Source organism: Lutjanus erythropterus, chromosome 7 (assembly GCF_056507025.1).
Source record: "Lutjanus erythropterus isolate fLutEry1 chromosome 7, fLutEry1.hap2, whole genome shotgun sequence".
Classification (NCBI taxonomy): Eukaryota; Metazoa; Chordata; class Actinopteri; order Lutjaniformes; family Lutjanidae; genus Lutjanus; species Lutjanus erythropterus.
In genome coordinates, this window is record NC_139323.1 from 21,028,914 (window position 1) to 21,053,557 (window position 24,644).

Here is a 24,644-nt window from a genome sequence, read left to right on the forward strand (position 1 = left end):
GCTACATTGGCTGTGTTTAATGGTGGCATTTGTAGTTCTTATCAAGAAGAAGACAATACAAAATTTCAATGCTTCTTAACACTCTTAAATTTGTGTTAGACTGCTGAGAATCTTGTGTTGGTCAAATGTAAGTACCACAGCTATTTGGATTTTTAGCTAATTTCCATTTCACAAGTAGCTTCAATGTTTGACATCTTCTTTTTTGAGTCTTTATATACAAATTAAAAATACTATGTTCTTATAGTTGTTGAAATCCATCTTTTTATAAATACAGGTAGTTATCGTTTTGAGAAAAAAAAAAATGTCCCCATTACTCTAAATAGCCTACAGACTCCACTGCATGAAAAGTTTTCACTGTAATTTTCCACTGAAGAAACTGTCCAGCATTTGAATGGTGGCTGATTGGAACAGATGCACGCAAGCCTATTGGTTGTACCATTTGTACTTGTACCCACTTTTCCTGGAATTAAAAATGCAGAGTGCAATGCAAATACTGATACTGATATGGATATTTAAAAGGGCACGTATATGGGGGAGGGTTACATTGGTATCACTAAAATAACTCAGTTCAAATGGCACTCCACCAGCAAAGCAAATCAGTTTCAATTACAAAATAATCCAATGATGCTGGCATAATTTGAACAAATCCCTGTACTTTATTAAATTGTGCCATATTCTGCCACAGATAGATATGACACTGCTGGCAGTGCGCCTTGAATATTTTGATTAATTCACTTAAAACCACAGTGTAATCAGACATCCTATCAGACAGCGTCTCCTGGCTTGATTTAGTGTGACCTTTCAGTGGAGAGTATGGAGAGAGGAAGGTGGTCGGCTGGGTGATCCACCAGGAATGCAGGCCACTCACAGCCTGGGGCAAACCTCACCTAAAGCTGAGGTCTGTGTGAATGTTTCCTCACCTGGACCCAGATCGGTGTGAAGAACTGATGTTCTTATTCAAGATCTTTCATTTAACCTATTTTATTGGACTAATTTCACTGACTGAATTTACTGGTCTTCTTAAAGTGGATTCACTACATTAGTAATGCATTTTGTTTGATTACAATCAAATTGCTGTGTTTTGCATTTCTACAAATTGTTACAACTTTCTGTTAATTTTTCTAATCATCATTCTCCCATATATTTTCATAGAGCAGGGGGATCTTTATTTTGAATTTCCTCCTGTGAAGTTTCTCCAATTTTTTCCTTACCCTAGAATGTATTTATGGAGTTCACCTTGGATTGGATCAGGAACCATTGCTGTTGTGAGACATTATACTGACCATACAAACACCATGACTTAGGCGAAATGAAAGAAGGGACAGTTCTCAGTTTGAAGAGCTCCAACTGCTGCGGACTGATAGAGGCACGCCAGGTTTCTGCTGAGGATCTGGGGTTCCTAGTGGCCACATTATCACCCTCCCTCAGGCACATTCCAACAGCCTCCACCCACCTGCCCAAAATAAACTGTACAGCCTTAACCCTTTCCTCTCCACTCAGTGCCGTCCGAAACACTCAATTTAATTCCAGAGCACATGGAAGTGCAAGTTATAGGGTTTCACAACGCTGCTCAACATGAGAATCACATTTTCTCCCCAGTGAGACTCGAGATTACTATTAGACTTTTGACCATCACAGAACAAACAATGAGATCATTACTTTGTTAAGGGTATACTGCAGCATTCCTCACATGCAACTGCATGCAACGGTTAATTGAGAAATGTGTAATTAAAAAATAAATAAATAAATAAATAAATTATGACTGAAAGGTTCACCTATAGCCAGATGTTGCCTTTGCCCAGGGTTAGGTAGAATACTGAATCTATACTCAAGGTACAATTACTCCCATAAAAATGGCTCAGAAACCCACTCAAGTAAAAGTAGAGAAGTAAAAGGTTGAAATTAAGTGAAAAAGTAATTAATTACTCCAAGTGCAAGTTATTTTCCATTTTAATATTTTGTGTACCGCGATCATAAACTTAACATTAACATTGGCATTATATTAGGTTAACTGCTTTCTAAAGCACGCCAATTTAGAAACCCCCACAAACCACCTGTTTACAGATAAGTTAATGTCAATAATTTCAAAGATGGTGCACATGAATAATGAAGATAGCCAGCATTAGCTAGCTACCTAGATTTTCACCTATAGTATGTGCAACCTAATTCAGTCTTCTAGCAGAGGTTAGAAGGAAAGTTTTTAAAAGCAGAGATCTTTGTAATTTTGGGTAGGCATTTCTCATGTAACTGTTGACTTTTTTAGATTTTTGTATAAAAAGCATGGACAGATGTGGCGAGGAATTACCTCCCTTATCATCACATTGTGGTCAAAAGATGCAACTTGTAGAGGTGTCCCTTGCTTGTTCTCTGTATTTAGGGGAGACTGGTTGTAGTGAATATATTTTACATATGCAGTGAAATAAAAAGTAGATTACAGGCTAAAAAAATATACTACCCATGTCTGTGTGTTCCCAAAACACTGATCCAGTTATTAAGATGTGCTTCTTTTACAATGTTTGATCTAGTTTTATGCCAATGTTTACCTGCACTAAACTCCAACAGGTTAGACACTCCTTTAATCATTTGTGATCTTTAAGGAAAATGAATCCTTTCATGATGATTTAATACTGGTAAAAATGGCTCATGTGTAATTTAATAATTTTAGGTGATTGTAGTCTGCTATTGTTGGAGAACTGTATAAAGCTCCATAAATGAATGTTTGTGTGATTATGTGACCAGGGTTTTCTGTTTTTTCTTTTTGAATATTTTTGTGACGTGTCAGGCGGCTGCACAAATTCATGGTATTACATTTTCTTGCATGCAGCCCTGGTAAGTTATGACATTCTGCTTGGGTCTTGCATGACTCAACACTAACCACTATTACATATATTACAATAACATTTTACAATTCTTAACCTCCTGACCAAGAAAAGAACTTGTGCAAGGTTTTACTGAAAATGATTTAAAAACTGTGGTCTGTAGATGTAACTACAGTCTGCTTTTCACGTGAAGAGAAAAAACCACAAATGATGGTTTCAGAAGAAAAAGAAGAAGCAGATGAGAAATGGCTCCCACCAAATATAAATTAAGGCTGAAATCACTAAGTTTGATTTGCATGGGGTTAGAATTATCAGGGGACAGACTGTCTTCATTATACAGGTCTGTCATTTTTGCTTTACGCACTACAGACACAGCACATTCACAGAGAATTATAATCAGAGGCCAAAGCTGCAATTATTACTAATCACCGTAATCATCCAAGGTCAAAACTATTTCTGTGTGAATTATGTGTGTACTAAAATCCTGCATTCACAGTGTTATAAAAACTCACTGCAAGCAGTCTACGACCATTACTGCTCTGTTCCCTATATCATGTCAGAAGAGTTTAAATAAGAGTCTACACTTTAGTCTCCATAGTAGGAGGAGTATGATATTGCACAGGCGTGACTACGTTTTAATCAACAATGGATTGGTAACACTATCTTAACAGCCAAGATACTGGCTGTCTTGATTATGTAACCGTCGGTGACTGACTGACATGTTATGATAAAAATGCACTGAATGTTCTACCTGACATATGAAAACCACCAACTGTTGAGAGTATAAATTCAAATCATTCACACAAAGCTTTAGGAGGGGAGGGGATGACTATTTAGAGAAGTAGAAGTTTTATGGCATATGGGTTGTATACCACTGCATTGTATGGCTCAACTCGACTCAACTCACTTTTGGTACTGGGTGTCCTCTTTATTTCATTTTCCACTGCTGACAGCAACAAGGGCAGGATTGTTACCTGGTCATCATAGCGACAGTCTGAAACTGCTGTGACATAATCTTCAACACAACACAAACACAGGAACAACAGGATATTGGCAGGATTGCTGTAGCCCTTTTATACGCCTGTTCAAGGTGGGCATATTACACTGTCTGCAAGTTGTAGAAACAACAAGGTTCAGGAGCTCCTTTCTTTCCAAGTAGAGGAGATCAATCACCATATTGTTATAGGTTATAGAAAGCAATGTTGCTGCCTGACACATGGGCTATGTTATACATTACATTGGACATTGAGCCTGTTGTGTTAGACGTCATGCTGATCACGCTTCTTTTGCTTATAAAACTCCACAGCATTATGCTGGCATAATGATGGGTCTTCCTTATCGCAGTATTGAAGGATCTCCGTGTAAAAAGGCCATGTTTGTCATAACAAGGAGAAAAACTCTTTTTTGAAAAGGCTGAAAGTAGCAACACAAAAAATAATTTTGGAAATCCTACATCAAAGCATAGACGACAGAACAACACTGTTTGCATTGTGTCATTTGTCAAGTTACCATACAGTGGTCAAACAAAAAGGAGCGAGTTGAGCCTAGTTGCAGTTAGCCAAGCCCAATCACGCATTAGAGGAGTTTTATTCCATATGCTCAGGAATTACAAGAAATGGGTCTTAAATTACAGAATCTGTGATGGTTTAAAAAGTGAAGAACATGTAGGCTGCGTCAATTTTCTTAATTTACCTTAAAGTTTTCTCTTCTAAAAGCGTTTGGTAATTTCTGCTCAGCTAAAACACAAGTTGATGCTCAAACTGTCAAACATGTTTTATGGGTTGGAATACAGCTACAGGCCATGAGTGTGTTTTCATTTCAATACAGTGGTGGCTTCTATTATGTCATATAAGTTGCTGTTGTAATAAATGTAGGCTAGGCAGATGCCACACTTACCACTTTACTTTATCCCAGTTAACCAGCCGTGGTTTTTAGTTGTTTTTTTTGTTTTTTTTTAACACAAAAGCAGAAGCAGGTTTCAGTTAAGGATATTAAAAATGCTATTTCATGTTCATGTTACATTTGACAAAGAAATTATTACTGTTTCTAAAATACTGGATTCTGAAAGTAAAGAGCATGAGAAGGTTACTAATTTAACCTAGAGTCCCAGTATTAAACAACGAGTGATCTATTTTTTTAGTCATCAGTGGTGAGCGGTGAGTGGATTTCACATTGCCCCCAGTCTCTCGACAGCAGCCCTCCATCTAAACTTAGCTGTTGACAGAGTTAAATCTCTTCACGTAAACAGCCCGTCTTATTCCACCGGGGCCTCCCTCATAATATCCAGCCCACTCACATGTTTACAGTAAACGCCAGCATGGTAAAGCTGTTAAAATGCACCCTAACCCACCCCCTCTCCTCTCCTCCCGCCGCCCTCAGCTTCTCTTCCTTAGCTCACAATCCTATTCATGACAGGAAATACCTTTTTTTTAAAAAAAAAACCTCTTAGGCCACATTAGTTAGCAAATGTCAAATCTCTATGGGCACTGAGCTGCTCCACCAGAATAACTGATTGTTTAGAGCTGAACCTTGAACAGATGTATCCCACCAGCATGTCAGGTGGCAAAGACAAACTTAAAAGCCCTCAGCTTAGGGTTTATCAACATTTGGCCGGTGGCTGGTGTTAATTTCCCACCCTGGTCGGATTACTCCATGTGCAGCTGAGAAAGTGACATGATGAGAGGGGTGTGAAGGCCAGATGTGGCTCAACTGGTCAAGAGCCAACATTTCTGATTTATGAACATCCTCAGACTGACACAGCAGCTGACTTAAGGATATTTAGGTATGATCTACAGCTCCTAATATAATCAACCAACAGTTAAGACTGGACGGGTCAAAGCTGCAGACTTTGACTAAATCTCCAGTGGCAGCGTTGATTTACATGTAAGAACAGGAGCAAGAGGTAAATTAAGAAGTGCAGAGACACCCTACCTGTCTGAACTGCTCCTCGTAGGTCCATTCTCCGTGGTCCTGCCCACTCAGATGGCTGTGTGTGCCGTGGGGAGGCAGTATGGCAACGCGGGGCTCCTGGTCGACACTGGGACGCGCCTTCAGCAGCTGGGAGTGGGGGTGGAGTTGACGGTGGGGCAGCAGGAGGATGCCCTTTCCCGGAGCCACTGCGTCATGGCCTGTCGGCAGACCCTCCTCTACGATGTCGTCGTCAAAATCTTCTTCCATCTCGCCTTCAAAGTCTTCCTCGTCCCATTTCTGTTTGCTGTGTGCATCAAAAACAGAATATTGTTTAGAAGACTAGCACCAATGAAGACCAATTAAGACTGGCACAGATTGTATGTTTTTAAGGGGAACTTCTGTATTTTTCTCCCTTGACTATAGGGACAACAATTTTTTCATACTGGTCCAGTATTGAGTGAGAGCACTGCAGCAGAAGCAAAACTGAACTACAATTTAATCCCCCTGTGTCTAACAAAATTATGAAGTAGGGTCACTACAAAGACAGACCTTTTTTAAGAGTAAGATTCTTCTTGTTTGAGTAGAAACATGTTGTATTGTTCTGGTCAAAGCAACAAAACTACACTGATGAAAAAGCCATTTTACCTCTCTGGTCCGCCACTGCTTTGATCAATTTTGAACCCCTTAAAAAAAACTAACCATACAATAACACAAAGTAACTATCTCATTGAGAGGCAAAATTATGGAATTTGGTTGCAGAGTGATGTAGCAGTTGTTTCTGGTTAAACAAAAACAGGCCAACAGGCTGTGAGAAACGTATTTTTCCAGTTGTCTTATACAGGTACTGAGCATTTAGTGTGCTGCAAATGCCTCCTGGATGCCTTGTGTTTTAAACATTTGCAGCGCCTTGTATTTTTGCAGGAGCACTCTGAACACAGTCAGCTCAGAGCAGAAAAATAAGTTGTAAGTAAGTTGTTTTCATTCATTTTAAACTATACTAATAGCTGTTAACATACAGATCATGGTTTGTGCTGAGGTAATATTAGCAAAATTTTAATCTCTCTGGACAAGCAGCAAGGTGCTTGTATTTTATCCTATTTCTGAGGGTTTCATGTAGCCACATGGATCTCTGTTTCCCTGTTTCCAGTGAAGTGTTTGGAAACAGACTCTCACCCTCAGCCTGAACCAGAGCCCTTTGCCTGCCCAATTCTTCCATAGGTATTTAGGTAGCTAACTACTTCTAGCTAATCAAAATAAAAAGGTACAGATCAGCTAAATTACAGTTAGGCTAATGATGGGTGATTTGGTTATCTAATAATAAAAAGAAACGCTCTGCACTGCTCTTTTTGTAAAACATCAGCAGACACACTCTGATAGGGGCCTTACTTTACTCTTACTCTATTCTAGTCCAGGTTGAAAAATACTGAAGTTACCCTTTAAGGCAAATTCACCAAAGAAAATTCAGTAACTTGACCAAAGATATTCAGTACTTACATCTGTTCCTCCTCATCTGACCCCATCATGTCTTTGTAATGCTCCTCCCCTTCATCATTGTCATCATCATCACCTTCATCCTCGCCACCGCTGCTGCGCTCCGACATGGGGCTGTCCGACACCCTCTGCAGCCCAGCCGCCACTGCTCGCATGGCTGCCAGCGCTGCCATCTGTGCCTGCTCTGCCTCAGGGGCTGGGCTCCCCATGGGCTCATCTCCTCCTCCGCCACCTGTGCGTATCTGAGCGTGCTGCGCAGCGGCTTGCTGCTGTAGCTGCTGCTCCATCAGCAGCTTGGCCCTCTGCTGCCTGTGCAAGTTCTCCATGACAGCCTGCAGCTTCATCTCCGGGGAAAGCGGCACAGCGTTCAGCTGCCTTCCCTCCCCTCCTTCCCCCCACTGAAGGAGCACCAGTCAGGAAGATGATGGTCGATCCTTCTGCTCTGGCAGAGCAACTGGTAACAGTGGTGAAGCAGCGGTGAAGCAGCTAGCAGCTGGCTGGACGTTTGCAGGTTATGGTTAAGTGGAAATGTGGGTCCTCAGGGAGAAGTGGAAGGAGGAAGAGGAGGAGGAAGAGGAGGGGGGTCTCTCGGAGCTCTGAGACATGCAGTCAGTGGTCAGCTGCAATTGTGGAGACAGAGGCCTCTCTCTTGTCTCAATGGTTTTTCCTGCAGTTGGGGGGAAACCAGAGCTGGCAACAGAGCTGAGTCGCACAGCGTTCAGTGAGGCACGAGTAGCTGTGCGAGGGTGGGAGTATAAGAGTTCGCTGACAGACTACAAAGACCTGAGGGAGAGAAAAAAAACAGTGTCAGACAGCTACTTCCCTACTGTCTGCTAACAGCAGTACAGCAAAGCTCCAAAACTGTTCAACGACTTTCCCCTAAGCATCAGATCAGTCAAATACGTCTCTATTTTTAAATCTCAACTTTCCATTCATTGATATTTCACTAAAGTGGACATCTTTAATGCCCTGTAATCTGATCTGATACTGTTTTTCTTTTACAAATTAGATTTACTGGACATCACAATATATTTACATAGCATCTGAAAGTACACATGTATCCGGTTTTATATTTGTTCAAACAGAAACAATTTGATATTGTTCTGATAAATCTAAAACCACAGTCTAATTTTGTGTATGTGTAATTTGTTTGTCACTATTGCATCAGCTTTGTTTCCCTGTTCTGTAAGCCCCTTATCATATGAAGAGGTAAAGACAAACCATGCTAATGGATGATATAGCAAGAAAAAGTCTGACATTATTGGAGAAACTCATGACTATCAAGTGTAGAAACTTTTGTAAAACTTTTTCAGGGTTTCAGAAAAGCAGAACTACTACACAGCCACTTCACCAACTCAACCACAAGTTAATAAAAATGCTCTATTTTACTCACAAATGAAATACAAGAGAATAAATACACGGTAACTGAGGTCTGTTGTGCAACATGTGCGGGATTACTCACACAAACAGACCAGACAGGCTGCCCACACGGGACAAAATGTTTTAGCCTCAACAAGAGGAAGTGAAATCACAGGAAGAACCGTCACTTTCTTCACCTGGTTGGCTCAGAGCCAAGATGAGTTTCAGCCCACCAGCAAAAATCAGCAATGTCAGTCAACGCTGTCTGCCTCAAGTTTGTTAAAAGCACTCATAATTAATATTCAGAGGAAGGCCTCTGCTCAGGTATGACTGGTGTGTTTTTCCCCTCATTGAAATGTTTTATTGCAAGTAAAGTAAGAGACACAGTGGGGAGTTTTTCTGCAACTTCTGTGGGCGGCAAGGCTTCTCCTACATACCTGTTCCCAAAAGTGCTCAGGTATGCAAAGCAGCCTCTTTATAAGCAACGACCTTTGTGTTCCTATTAATAATGTCCCTATTGTCAACTATTATAGCAAAAAAATCAGGGCCCATAATTAACAACTTCCACCAGCCAAATGCTGGTAAATATGCAAGAAGCTGGCAGATTTTCTTGCCAGCTAAAACGAAAAAAGAAAAAAGAAACAGCAATGGTATAGAGTGGCTGGTAAAATCTGAACCTTCACTTGCTTTTTGGCCTGTGAACAATACGTTCATTTTGAATCCTGACAACAGTAATCCAATCTATTCCTGACAATTATACTGGACACTAAGCAACGGTCTATCCTGCCCACTCCTTTCCTCAGAACTTTTTGATGTTGAGAAGTCTGGGTCTGGGGAAACTGTAGCTCAGATTAGTCAGGAGAGATAAGAGATGCACACTGAGCCAACAGCACATGGGGAAATAAAATTCGAGTGCAGGTGCTGAACAAGTGCGAGTCATGACAAGAGGCAGCAGTGACTGTACGCCACCACTCATTCAACTACGCTGAGTAATACATGAAGAGGCTGCTGTAACCAACACCTGCCCGGATCCTGTACTGTTAGACACTTCAGGTTTTACATTGCACTTTGACACCAATTGAATGAATGCATGAATGACATTCCTGTAATATATGCCACTATCACAACCATCCTGTACTGAAAATTTGGTTGTAGGTTGCTGAGAGACAACACTTAGTTTGCATCAATATTCATTTAAGAGTAACAGTGACAGCAATACAGTATTTACTTAGGTGACTCCATAAAAAAGGCCCTTTTTTGTTCATCCTATCATGTCTTTCACATGTGATTATTTTACATAAACTTTAGGGAAGCTCTTCTATCATCTAACTGGTTTATTTTTTGACTCTTGCACTGATAACTCATATGTTCATCTGGAGCTGCAATGATTATTCAATTAATAACTGATTATTAAATTAATCACCAACTAATGTAATAATCAGTGAGTTTTAAGGAAAAAAGTGACTATTTTATGTTTTCTTTACCCCTCTTCGATAGTAAAGTGACTAGGGCTATGGACAAAACTAGACATTTGAGGACGTCATCTTGGACTTTAGGAGACACTGATCAACATTTTTCAACATTTCTGACATTTTAAAACTAAAAACTATTAATTGAGAAAACAATGAACCAATTAATCAATGTCATCGTCAGTTGCAGCCCTATTTTCAGCTGATACTGCCAATTTTACAACTGTCCACATCCATACAAAAAAAAAAAATCAAATGAAAATTAAAAGGTATTTTATTAAAGGAACAGTTCAGATTGTTTCAAGTGGGGTAGTCTGAGGTACTTATGGATAGCCAGTGTATTACCTACAAAAGATCTGGTCAGCGTGCCCCCACCAAGCAATGTACTGCTGTGTTCAAGGTTAGCAGGAAAAATACTTTTTTCTACATATTATACTATATCTTAGCCACCTAAAAAGAATCATTATGAATTTAAGTGAGCCCTATATTTAAAATATTTTCAGTGCTTTATCTTGCTCTCAGAAAGCCTTTTTCAATGGGAAACTGCTGTTATAGAAAACATACTATGCTCTCTCCAAACCTACCAGACTCCTTGGACGAAGTCAGTCATTCTACCTCACAGAATATAAGAGTTTTTGGTCTACTGCTAGCTCGATTTGTTAGTTTGTTTGTGTTATTGGAGCATTTGGTGGATATAAACTAATCCTTTAAAACCCTGAAGTCCTACAATAACACACACACAAAAAAAAAACAGTTGGAGGCAGTGGTAGACCAGCAACCCCTCATGTTCTGCAGGGTAAAATCGGTGATTTCACCATTGGAGTCTGGTTGGTTTGGCGAGAGAGATATTTGGCTCACATAACATCAGCTTCCGGTTGGAAAAGGCCGTCTGAAGACAAGGTAAAGCAGAGAAAATATTCTAAATATAGTATACATTTAAACTGATATTGATTTTTTGTAGGTGTCGAAACTATGTTTTGCTGCTGACCCTTTTCACAGCAGTTCCTTGCTTAGCTTCCTATTATGGGACCTCTGCTACCACCATCTACTGCAACAACTACAATGACTATTGATTTATAAAAAATCATACAACTGCACTTCAAATAATCTAAACCACCCCTTTAATATCAGAGTGCAATAAGCCTCAAAACAACAGCATTACCAGAGTTGTGAAACCCTTAAACATCCCTCCAATAGAACAATGTTTTGTAAATTATTTTTGAGTCAGCAGCTCCTCAAGGCAAAAAACACACCAGTTGTTACTACATACCGTACATTCAGGCATGCTAACCTGTCTAAAATGTGGCCACCACAGTAATCCTTACCCACAACACACCTCATCATCACAAAGCAATGAGGATTTAACCAGAGGGGATCATTTTTTCAAGGGAGGGCTGTTTTTCTCCTGCATGTGTGCAGTTCATGTGGCTCCGAGAAAATCATACCAGCATTTAATGGGTATAGTGGTGTAATTAAGGAGTAGGCACGCCCTGAACACAAGAGCAGCATAAACACCATATATACATATAAGATCCAAGGTCTCTCCAAAGGCTGAGGAGTGAAATTAAGTTCTGCTTCCATTAACAGGAAAATAGACTGTTTTCCATATCTTCTGTTTACATAGTCATGAATACACAATGAGAAGAGAGACAACACCCACAAACATCCTGGTTATCACTCTGGAAGACATTTCAGCCAAGAATCGTGAACCTCAATCAGCTAGTGCGACAATATAAGATCCAAATGGAAACTAAAAACAAGCTTACGTACATCTGGGTCATCAGAATCATCTTTCATTCAAGTCAAATGTGTACACATACAAGGAATCTGACTCTGGTTTTAAGTTGTTCTCAATGTATTTACACACAGGACAATTTAAAGGAAGACAGAAACAGACATAAACCTAAAAACAAGGACAACAACACTGAACAACAACAAAAACTAGGGTTGTCCTGATACCTATACTAGTATCGGAAAATGCCTGCGATACTGCCTGAAATGTGATATTGGGTATTGTGATACACAAGTCTATGCACTGATGCAATGCCACATCATTTATTAACCCAAAAACAGGATGCTGCAATGTCCCAGCAGTTTCCTGTATGCCTTTTTCTTTCTCCCCAGGATGGTGTAATTTTCTATGGCATTCATTCTCTGTATGTATTTGTTCATTTTTTTTCTAAGAAAGGGTTTAACTTGAGCAAGGGTTAATACTTGGTACAGCCCAATCAATATATCAGCTGACTGTTACCGTTGGCCTGATGTTGGCCAACACAGCTATATCAGTGTATATCAGTTCCAGCGTATATGTTGTCATATATTCACCATTATGAAAGCTTTGTCTTAAGAGAACTTAATACAGATTGTTTTTTAGCCCATTTGTTAGCTTTACTGGCCGCATTCTGTGTATGTTTGATCCTTTTCCTTAATTCATGTTTAATAATTTTCCCTGATTTGTTTTTTTATGCATAGTTATATGTCATTACTAAAAATATCTGTGAAAGTTTACTGTTTCAGCACTGTGATATAATTTTGGATAATACAGTAAATATCCTACTTCCATACATATCTTTGTCACAACAGCTAACCACTTTTGAGGGATCATTGCAAAAAATGTGTTTATGTATATGCAGTGGCAGCTGGTCAATAAAGGGCGCTAGGGCGCCGCCCCACCTCTCCCCACATCCTAAAACTTCAGTGAAGAAGACTTAATTACTTTAAAATATATACTGTATACTTCTTTAAATGAGCAATGACAATATTGTGTAGTTAGTGAGTAAAATATATAATCTGCACTAAAATGTGTTGTTAAAAGTGTTTTAAGATGTCCAAAGTTACAGATTGGTCGTGTGTTTCCAGCTTGGGGCACAATTTTTTCACCCATTTACTCGCGCTATAAGTTGTACATCCGTAGTTCGATCATCTCAATACAAGAGATAGGAGCTTGGTGCTGCGCCCTCAGCATTCATTTGAATGCTGCTGGTTTACACATCGTCAACCTCTGGGCGGCAGCAGAGAGCGAGAGGCTTGATCTACATCGGACAATTAATACAGCAGAGTGAGATGTGTTGATAGTTGGGGGAGTTAAGCGCATTAGCTGCTAGACTGGAGTCATAAAATCTGTGAAATCACCATAAACAACATGTTTTGAGAGCCTCACACTGAGCCCAGGTGATCTTCATCAGAGGTGAGCCGTGCTGGATAAAGTATTTACATCATTTAGTTCAGTAAAAACACTAATACCACACTGTGAAAATACTCCACTACTAGTACAAGTCCTGCATTCAGAACCTTACTTGATTAAAAGTATATAAATATTGTCAGCTGTTATCAGCGTGAAAAGTAAAAGTAATCACTGTGCAGCAAAATGCTCCCTGTCAGTAACTAGTAACTGTACCAGGTAAATGTAGTTGAGTAAAAAAGTTAAGTACAACAACTGCAAAGTAATATAATATGGATGTAATTCGAAATTGCACTTAGGTAAGGTACTTGAGTAAATGTACTTAGTTACATTCCCCCATTGCAAATGATAGAAGTTGAATGTGTGGTGTTGGTCTTTTACAAACTTTTAATTAGTTTCTGTTTTGTGCAGAAAAGTGGGCGACACCATAAAGTAGGTACTTTATATAAACCTGTCAAAGACATTTAACCACAGAGTCTCTGAGACATTTACATATCTCAGGGAGAATTTATATACAAAAGTAAAAGTAAAAGTAAATTTTAAGCCACAAGATGGCAAATTTAAATGTATTTATTTTTTCTTAAATCTTGTAATTTTCTAACAGTTAACAGTGTGTTTATAATTTTCTTCCATTGTCTGAAGGTTTGTGGTATCAGATTTCTTCCATACATATTGGGGTACTTTTTGTTTACTTTAGTTTTCCGTATATTAAAATACATTGGTGGCATACCTTAAGATGTTTGGCTGATATTCACTATAGCCCCCCTTGGAGAAAAATTCACCAGCCGCCACTGTGTTTATGTATATTCTGTATATTATATTCTGTATAAAGAATATTTGCAGATATTGATATCAGAATCAAAAAGAACAAAAAGAAAGAATCAGACCCAAAAATCCAGTAACAGTCATGCCCTTGTCATAAGTATCAATATCAATATCTTTATACAAATCAAAAGTTTCTATAAGAATAATTCAGCAAATCTGTTCTTTCACAATATCAGTACTTTGCATATGTGCAAGGAATTGTGCGTGTCACAGGTGACACATAAGATGTGTTAGTGCACATTTCCTCATGGAAAAAAAACTAGGCAAAAATTGGCTCCAAAGCACTTCTTTCTTGGGGTATACATTTACATGATACATTTTTTCTCAGCCACTTTCTCCTGGCCTAACTCATCATTCTGCAAACATTAAAGAAAAGCTTAGTTGCTCCTTAAAACACTTAATTGTTAATTGTTAATAATGCAGAGGGGTGACCTGGACTGGCTGAGCCACAATTACAAGTTTGTAGAAAAACAAGAAGACAAATGCCCCAAGTCCCAACTTAACACCCATGCAACAGCAGTCACCATACAGATCACACACTGCAACACCTCACTTAAACTGGTCAGATACTTGGGCCACAAAAAAATGTACTTCAAAAGCACAAAATTCTGCCACGACAGCAAAGAGGTGTTAAATACAATGCAACGCATTAACAAAATGTTATATCAACAGTCAAGAAAGAACCACAGCATGCACAGGAAAAGCCTTTCAGTCACCCTATACCATGTCTGTATGTTAGAGAAATGTTACGCAAGGAAATAAGAGCTGTGAAACTTGTGTTTCTTCACAGGGTGAAGGAAGTGACAACTGACAGAGCAGATGCAGCGAGGCAGCCGACAGATATTTAATATTGATTCATTGCATTCTTTAAGGACGATAGTGGCACAACTGAACGCCTGCAGTTGTCAGACGGAGAATAGCACCAGTATAAGCAGGATTAAAACATCTTACCTAACAGGATCTGGTTTGACTGAGACAACTTGTCTCTGTTCCACTTAAAGTTGATACAAGGAACTGTCATATTGTGTTGATTTCAGAGGCCCCTGTCGACGAATGCGGTAGCGCTTCCACTGCAATAACCACAAAATATAATGCAGAAAAAAATCTAGAGAAATATCTCCTTCAACTTCTTAACTGGTCAACATACTACTCACTGTAACATAGCTTGGGAAAATGTAAAACAGGCTCTTCGATCTTCATGACATAAATCGTTTCATCTGATTTCGGGGAGAATCTGACCCGCTAGAAGGCATTAAAAATAACTATACAGAAATAGCCAGTCTTCTTGCTGATACTCATTTCCTTATGTAGGTCATATAGAGGCCAGATTATTAAATTGAGACTGTTTTATAACCACTTAAAATCCCCGTGAAGTATATTTAACTGCAGACCAAAACATGTCTGTGCACTCAAACCGGAAAGACACTGAGCACTATTAGTGGCACCTCTGGAGAATCCTTTTTTTTTTGCATTAAGTGACTTAGGCAAATTCCCTTCAGAACAGCCCATACATGTTTGTATGTGCACACTATAATATTTACAATACCCATTACTCAACATGTCAAGTAGGTAGCCACACTTTGAACCCATGTGCAAATAAGCCCAATATCTGGTGTTTACTTCATGTTTGAGCCAAGAACAATACAGCTGCTGATACCGTCTGTTCAGTGTGTCATGTATGTAATTTCAAAGACAGAAGTAATTACAACAAAGCTGTTCTGTTGACTCTTCCTGTGCAAAGGGAAGCAGAAGTGGTCGCTTTGTTTCATGCCACTGTTCATCACAGGCATCATGATTTCCGACATGCTAGATGGTGCAAATTTTATTGCGCCACTATACATGTTCTCGTTGCTTCCCCAAATGAGGAGGCTGGTTTGATGCTGATATAATGTGTTTATATATAACATATGATAAGAGGTGTGTAATGACAAGAATTCATAGAAACACAGAACTATATGTACTGTGTGAGTCAAAAATGGAGAAGAAAAGTCAAATGTTTTTTACTTGTGTGTGTGTGCAAGTACCTACCTGAAAGGAAGGATAATGAACTGTGGGTGCCTGATCGGTAACAATAGCTCAGGCATTGATCCATTAATCTAGTTGTTTACAGTCAGGGAACCACAAGTCTGCAGGTTTTCTTCCTACCAAACACTACAGCAGCTGATCTAGCCCCTCAACACACCACCAACGGACCCCTCACCCATGCTCAATAAACATGAGCAACAGGTGAACATGCAGTCACTTAAGTACAATCACCTGATGTGGCTGCACACTAACTATTGTCACATTTTCAATGTTTTCATCAAAATTACATCTTGATTTTGCCTCAAGTGGAGGAGTTCAAGTATCTTGGGGTCTTGTTTACAAGTGAGGGGAGAATGGAGCGTGAAATTGACAGACAGATTGGTGCAGCGGTAGCAGTATTGCGGTTGTTGCACTGGTCTGTCGTAGGAAAGAAGGAGCTGAGCTGAAAGGCAAAGCTCTTGATTTTCCGGTCAATCTACGTTCCTACCCTCACCTATGGTCATGAACTTTGGGTCATGACCGAAAGAACAAGATCTCGGATACAAGCGGCTGAAATTATTTTCCTCCGCAGGGTGGTGGGGCACTCCCTTAGAGATAGGGTGAGAAGCTCTGTCACCCGGTAGGAGCTCGGAGTAGAGCCACTGCTCCTCCACATCGAGGAGCCAGCTGAGGTGGCTCGGGGATCTATATCGGATGCCTCCTGGGTGCCTCCCTGGGGAGGTGTTCCGGGCATGCCCCACTGGTAGGAGGCCCCAGGGAAGACCCAGGACACACTGGAGTGACTATGTCACTTGTCTGGCCTGGGAACGCCTTGGGATCCTCCCAGAACACCTGGAGGAAGAGGGAAGTCTGGGCATCCCAGCGGAAGACAATGGATGGATGGATGGATGGATGGATGGATGGATGGATGGATGGATGGATGGATGGATTTTTTAATTCTCTGAACATTACATTGGTCCTTAGAGCATCAGTTATCAAAAGGCTGTGCCCAATAGTTTGTAGCTTTAATGCTTCATTGACATTTGAAGTCTAAATAAACATTTGAACACTGTGAAGCTTTTTTTCTGCATATTTATTCATTATGATTAAAACCAGTATTTCTGAACAGTTGCCGATAAAGATTAGGCTACACTAACATTAGTATTACACCACTTGTAGAATTAGAGTTGAGTGGTGGCTGCTGATGATGATTGTTTCCGACTCATGTAATCCAAAAACTTCCAATAACTCCAGAGTGTTGTAAAGTCAAAAAGTCAAAATTTATTGAAAAGAGATAGGCCTACATCTAATCATTTCTAAAACTCACAACATGTTTTTTTTTTTAAAGAAATATTCTGATTCAATCCATACTTGGGGTGTTTCGAAAACAGAATTTTCATTGTGGTGAAATTGCCACAGACAAATGGAGGCACAAGGCGATAAATCTAGCAGCAATCTAACAGCACCACAAAAATTTTGTTTATATTGACAAAACTGACAAGTTATGTTTGTTCAAGAGAGCTGATTTAATCATAAAAAAAAGACAGGATTTTGTTCAAGGTGGTGATAATGTCAAAATGTACAGTGTCATTTGAAAACCTACATAAAGGCTTCAAATGTAAAAAAATATTCGGTACAGCCCTAGTTCTCAATAACATCACAGAACACAGCCCTTCTGTTGCATATTATACCAACAAGGCAGATTTACGTGGATTTATAGTAAAATAAAAAAATAAAAAAATACAATAGGAGGCTGGCAGAGCCACACTAACCACTTTTGGGTTTTTGAATGCAACTCCACTGTGTCAAATAGACAGATGATGCCTTTGCTATCTCATTCTCACACATCATGAATAACCAGACCTCAACTACAGTGACAAGACATTCAATATTTAACTATAGTTTAGTCTCATTGGTTCAGGGATGAATCCCTTAAAAACCCCTGCTGGGTCCCTTTATGCTGTGGCCCTTTATGCTGGGTCCAGCATGGGAAATCACCATTGTACTTTACATGATCAATCTCTTGGGACAGGAACCAGGTATTATATGGAAATCCTGACTGTTGCAGAGCAGATGAATTCTGAGAATAAATTGCCACTATGGCCAGGGAACAAACTGGTTTAATAACCCTTAGGTAGTCTTTTATTTTTTTCTGCCAGTCAAACTAAATTACAGCGACCTACTTGTTTCATAACATTCACTATATCTGAGTGACTGGGGTAAAGGCCATTTGCCAGGAAATACTTGGCGGCCTGGCGGTTAGAGGATTTCCTCCAACATTTTATTTCCAGACCTTTATGACAGTTTTATAAATGCAACAGTCTGCCTCCTTATCAATATGACTACTTGGCATCTTGTGTTTACCAGAGACCAAAGGACAAATGTAAATCCTGCTGTGATGGCTGGCATATGGAAAAGGCTGTTTTAGTGAGTGTGAAGACCACTCTTAACATAGCAAAAAGCAATGTTTGCTTAAATGCGTCCCCTCTCTGATTAACTGTCTTTAACGGCTCCACCTCAACACCGCCTGTTTGTCTGTCTGTGGTCTGATGTGCTGTCTCTCTCTTAATCATTTTTTCACTTGCATTTACATTTTAAGGCTTAAATTTGCATTTTATGACAAGGTAGAAAGATAACACGAGCTGGGAGAGTACAAATCAAGCATACAACCTGCATGCCCCCTGTCTTTGTGCAACAAACTGCTTCTGGTCTGTACATCACAGTGACCTCTGACCTAGTGTGTGAGTGGGTGTGTGTGTGTGTGGGGGGGTACCCAAAGGAGGAGATACAGAAATTATCGCACAGCTTTATACAACATAAAGCACAATCCCTGGAAATGCACAGCTGACTATAAGATCCTTAGGGCTCATTTAACACCTTAATTGGCTAAAAGGAGGCCAGCCTGCTGGGATAGGTGGTCGGGGACGCATGTGGGAGCAGGGAGGAGGAGCCACCAGGACAGAAACTTTGAGAGTTGGCTGAATGAAGGATAACGTGGAAACGATGAGAGCTAACGGGTTAATCCTCTTTTTTTTAAACCCACATTTGAGAGGTGGAAGATTGCAAGGTCTGAGCAAACAGGGCAGAGTGATAAGGACAAGAGCTAAGGGTCTAATTCCAACGAGATAAAGAGACCCACACCGCCTCACATACATGCACGTATATGATGTATGTACATAAGACTGGCTGCTTGCATAAACATGAAGGTACTCTACAAAAAGAGCATTTAAGTCATCTAATACCACGGTAAATGTGAGGGAATTCGTCTTTGTGACTTTTTTTTTTTTAGACACCCATGGTGCTTATGAAGTACATTATGTTCCAAAAAGTGCACACATTCTTTACTCAAGAAGTACAGATACTTGCAATTTTTAAAAAAAGTAAAATACGAAGATCTGACTCAACTTATTTATTCTAGAAAAAGTGAGGGATCTGAAATATATCAAAAGTGCAAAAGTTAATTAATCCCTGAAAGACATTTCTACCACCCATTTCTGTTCAAAGCTAAATGACACTCACCTTTTCTCCACAGTCAAGTCTTCATCTTAAGAGTTTGACCTTGTTTTTGTCTTGTTAAGTCTTTCATGTCATTTTTTAGTTATCATATACTTGTATAGGTCATTTTCTTCCTGTTATGTCTTTTACATTGTTTTCCTCATTATGTCCTCTATGTTGTTTTTGTCTTGTCGTTTACATCATGTTCATCTTGTTACATCTTTTACATTTTGTCTTGTAATGTCTTTTGAATTATTTTTTGTCTTCTTACATTGTTTACATCTTATGTCTTTTACTTAATTTTTAGATTTTTACCTCTTTTATGTTGTTTTTGTCTTGTTGCGTCTTCTACATTTTTTAAATCTTATTTTGTTAATGCAATTTTAATTGTTACATTGTTTATGCCTTGTTAAATATTTTGTGGTTTTTATCTTGTTACATCTTTTGTGTTGTGTCTTGTTACACCTTATACATTGTTTTTGTCTTGTGACATTGTTTTTGCTTTATTTTGTCTGCCGTGTGTAATCGTCTTTTTTCGTTCCATATAGGTTGAAACCAGTCTTGGTGTTGGGAAGGCAGTGCACAATGATGCAAAATAATAACAACATTAATAATTCACCTCAGTTGAGTATGAGCATGTTTTGAAACATTATGGAGTAGAAAGTACAGACATTTGTACTAAAACGTAGGGAGAGTTAAAGAGAAAAGCTGTCAGAAAAATAAATATTTAAGAAAAGTACAGATATCTACCTCTGTTAAGTATTTGTACTTTGTAACTCCCCACCTCTGGTGTGTGCAACAGACTTGACAGTGCAGTAAAAAATACTGAAGCTCTCATAAAGCTACAGACATAAACACCTGGGTTTTCCCTCAGTAAGTAGTTTTGTTTTCATGTACCAGCCTCAGTGCAGATACATATCATGTATCTCAACATTTGGAATCGATGTCTATTTCCTTTTACGTACTGAAAGAACAAACCATCTTTTTTTGTTGCCTGATTAAGCTGTGTGGTTTGAGATCAACTGGGTGAGGTCTTTGTGAGACTTCAAACTGGGTATTAAAATAAACTTCTGTCTGTTCTGCTTGACTGGAAAATCAGAGAGGACCAGATTCTTAAAGTGGTAATCCACAAGACTGATGTATGAAAAGTAGAGTTTCTGCTCGTCACTTCCTAAAGATCACATGTAAATCAGGGCGAGACTATAATGTCTTTCTTGGATCTCCTGCAGAGTGCCTATAGGCGGTACTTGCTGTACTGTACTTTCTTTATCAAATTAGCTATTGTGCTCAACCTCATGCTACACCTGTTTTGAATAAAAGACTCCAATCTGTCTTGTAGTGAGTCAGATCATTTCTATCATAACTGACCTCAGTGTACAGTGTACATGTGTACTCAAGTGTGTTGACAGGTTTTATAATATTATCACTCAGCTCTGTTGTCATGCACCGTGTCAGTGGGTACTATACATTAGTAGTGAAACAAGCTTTGTACTGATGTTATCAACACAAACATTCCTGGACAAACATGACACCTCTCTGTTGGTTTAGTGACTCCACAAAGCTTTTGTCAGTGCGTCTCTATTTTTTGATACTAATTTTTAAATGTTATCCAGTTCTGACACATGAATATACCAGATGAATGTGTCACAGTTTGCAGCACTAAACAATATCAAACAATTTTTAAATTATCATGCCTACAAAGTTATTTGACCTTTTAAAAAGTTTCTTATTAGTTTTGAGCCTTACTTGCAACATGTTGAGTGAGTGTAAAATAAAAGACAGCGAGGACCTCGGGGGGGGAAGACAAATCCACATCTCTCCCATTTAAAACGTATTATGTGTCAATTTATGTTTATGTGTGTGTTTGCATATATACTTTACTTTATACTTCAAATAGCGTGGGGCAATATGAGTATGTCAGCAAGTAAACAGCGAGGCGGCAACTAACTTCTAGTTAATTTGCTTAACACAAAAGAATTATTTGCTTCAATTAACAGCTTTGAGCTCTTCCCGCAAGGCAGCCATAACTGTAACTAACAATTACTTTCATTATTGATTAATTTGCTGATTTCACAATTAATCAATTAAGTCTTAAAATTTCAGAAAAAAGTGAAAAATGCTCATTACAATTTCCCAGAGCCCAAAGTGACAACTTTTGTCCAACTGACAGTCCAAAACCCAAAGACTCATTTACTGTCATAAATGACAAAGTAAAACAGCAAATTCTCACATTAAAGAAACTGGATCCAGCAAATGTTTGACATTTTTGCTTGAAAAATTACTAAAATTATTAACTGATTATCAATGTAGTTAGTAACTAATTTTCTTTCAATCAACTAATAACTGACCAGTTGCAGCTGTAGAGGTGACTTTTGGCTCTTTTTTTCCCAAAAAGAGGCTACCAATAAATCTAGAGGGATAATTTAAACAGTACAAAGAGTAACTATTATAGAAAAAATTAGGGCCAAGAGTCCAATGCCATGGTGTGCATATCATGTATCTCAACATTTAAACGACAAAGAAGAGCTCACTGAAGGGCCTGGTCTATGAGCGGACACCTCTAGTTATAAACTAAATGCTTCCTAAATTAATGTGGTGAATACAATTGCAACACAAAACTGAATACAAAGCCCTTACATACTGAAAAAAACCAAAGTAATTCTAGGTGCAACACAGTAATAGTAATATTGTAGACCATTTCCTTTAAATATGAAATATAAGACTTACTTCATAAATTTGTATGCAAAATTTAATTTTGAGTTAAATTTCACTTTTTTTTCCCATGCCACATTTCCAATTAAAATCTGTTTCATTTGGCTATTATAATACTTTTATGTTAAATGTTATGTTGTTATTCATCTTGTTTTTAGTTGAACTCTTGTACACACTGATTAGCATGTAATAGAACTTAAAGAGTAATGGTGTAGGGAGTAGCTTAACAGTAGCCATTCACGATCCTTTCTACATAAAAAAGAAGCATTAGAAGTCGGTCAGTGGTGCTGGTCTTGATTATGCGTCCCTCTCTCACATTCCTTGCAGTATTACCTCGCAAGGCAACAACACAGGCTCCATTGAGCCCCATTGCACCAACAACAAGATCATTGAGGAAGTGTCGCGCTGGCTCGTCACGCACTTTCCACTGACCTCTTCCAGCAAGCCGAGGCAACACAGCGAGCCAAATCTGATTAGCCCCAGCTATGCCATAAATTAAGTGGGCATATAGCAAAAATAATCCAGTGATCCACTTCTCAGCAGTGAAATCTGTGGCTATCTATCAAGCAACAGGAGTCAGCTATGCAGGCAAGTGCAGCTCAAAGTGATTTGAGCATGAATGATCTGAAGTTTGCTCCAATAATATATAAAAAGGTGTGGATGCAAGTGGTGGCACAATGAGTGTCACTTCGAAATGATTGAAGAGAAGGAAGGACAATGACTCTGTACTGGTAAATTCACATTTCATGAATTAGTCTGGCTGATTCTTTAGAATGCTTTATATAGAGAACAATATTAGAAAAAGCCCAATACATTCAACAAACTAGTTTATTCATGCTGAAAGGAAAACTTGTTTAAGTTAATTCAACTTAAAATTTCTAGTATTTATTTTCAAAACACCTCAGAACTTAGAAACATGAATTCTTGAAATGCTGAGTTGTTTTAAAATTCTCCTAAAAACCTCCTTTTATATAGTTTAAACAAATGAAAAATTGTGTCTCTAATATACTTTAAGATAAGTTGTCCTTGCTTGTTTCACAATAATGAAAATGATGGAAACCATGAAAAAGGAATAGTGTTGAAATGAGTCCCTACTGCCTCAAAATTTCATACATCCACAGAGCGCACAGGCACAGAAACATAAGTACCAACCTAAAAAAACACTATTCTGAGTCTTTGTTCTTGAGTAAAAGGGGTCAAACACAACAAATGGAACAAAATATTCCTATGTAGGTTGAAAAGACCATATAGGTCTATGTTAGATGAGTGCTATTTAAAGACAAGATAGCCAACAGGGAAAATGCACAGAAAGCATTTTAACACAGCTGTATGGACTTCCTCTAACCACAGGAAAAGTCATCAGATGAAGAGTTAAAATTTAAAAAATACGCCTCTGCTGATTCAGCTGCGTTTATGTCCACTGCCTCACGGGTGGATATTGACCTCACCATGTTACAACCTCACCTAAAGCTTCACGTGGAGACAGTAGTATTATGAGAACAAACATAAATCTCATGTGATGACAGCTCTAGTGGGGGAACACAGGCCATCCTTACAGAGATCACTACTTTAGGAAAACAGTGACTCTCTATGTCAGTTTATGTCTCGCCCTGTTCTGGTTTAAAAGTTATTAGAGTTCTGTTCATGCAAATTTCCTTTTGTTCCCAAAAGTGGGAGGTACTTTGTTACTGTACTTTAGTAGACTTTTCAGGTATCTGTACTTTACTTTAGTATTTTTTCTGTTTGTTTTCTTTTCTGTTCTGTATGTTTTATTTTCACTGCCTACAGGCCTGTTACTTACGTTTTAATGCATATGCATATGCATTGTAATGCAACCTAAAATATGTAACAACACTAAATAGATGTAAATTATGTAACACGGAGAAAACAATGTAAAAGATGTAACGACAAAAATGATGTAAACATTGCAATGAAATAGAAAACATCAAAAATTACTTAAAAGACTTAACAAGAAGAAAACAATGTATTAGAGCTAACAACCCGAAAAAACAACAACAGACATAACAAGACAAAAACACTGAAAATGTAACAAGACTACGCCAACAACCATGGGAGACTCGAACATGTGGAAAAGGTGAGGTTCAGTTGGCTTTGCAGTAAGTATAACTGTTCTTCGGAGGAATAATTTTTACTTTAAAACTTTGTGGTTGAAGTAGTGATTCATCTTCTACACTCAAGGAAAAAGTACAGACTCTGAAATGTACTCAGTCAACATTTTTCTGACACAGTCTTGACAATTTGATATACTAAAGTTGAGTAAAGTGCATAACTACTGTACTGTATTGCATTAGTTCTGTACAGCTTCCTACAGGTGTGATCAGTTCATTTTTACTATAACACTATGTGATGTGTAGGGGA

General features: G+C 38.7%; 1 protein-coding gene across 2 annotated transcripts in view; it reads right to left on the bottom strand.

The window, feature by feature from the left end:
* arid3a (AT-rich interactive domain 3A) overlaps positions 1-24,644 on the bottom strand; it is a 65,518-nt gene that overhangs the window by 33,393 nt on the left and 7,481 nt on the right. For both annotated transcript variants that reach the window (XM_084723171.1, XM_084723172.1), the window contains exons 2-3: positions 7,224-8,003; positions 5,751-6,033 (exon numbers count right to left, since the gene is read on the bottom strand). In XM_084723171.1, coding sequence (XP_084579297.1) covers positions 5,751-6,033; positions 7,224-7,564 — 624 coding nt within the window. In that variant the 5' untranslated portion in view covers positions 7,565-8,003. The remainder of the gene's footprint in view (positions 1-5,750; positions 6,034-7,223; positions 8,004-24,644) is intronic.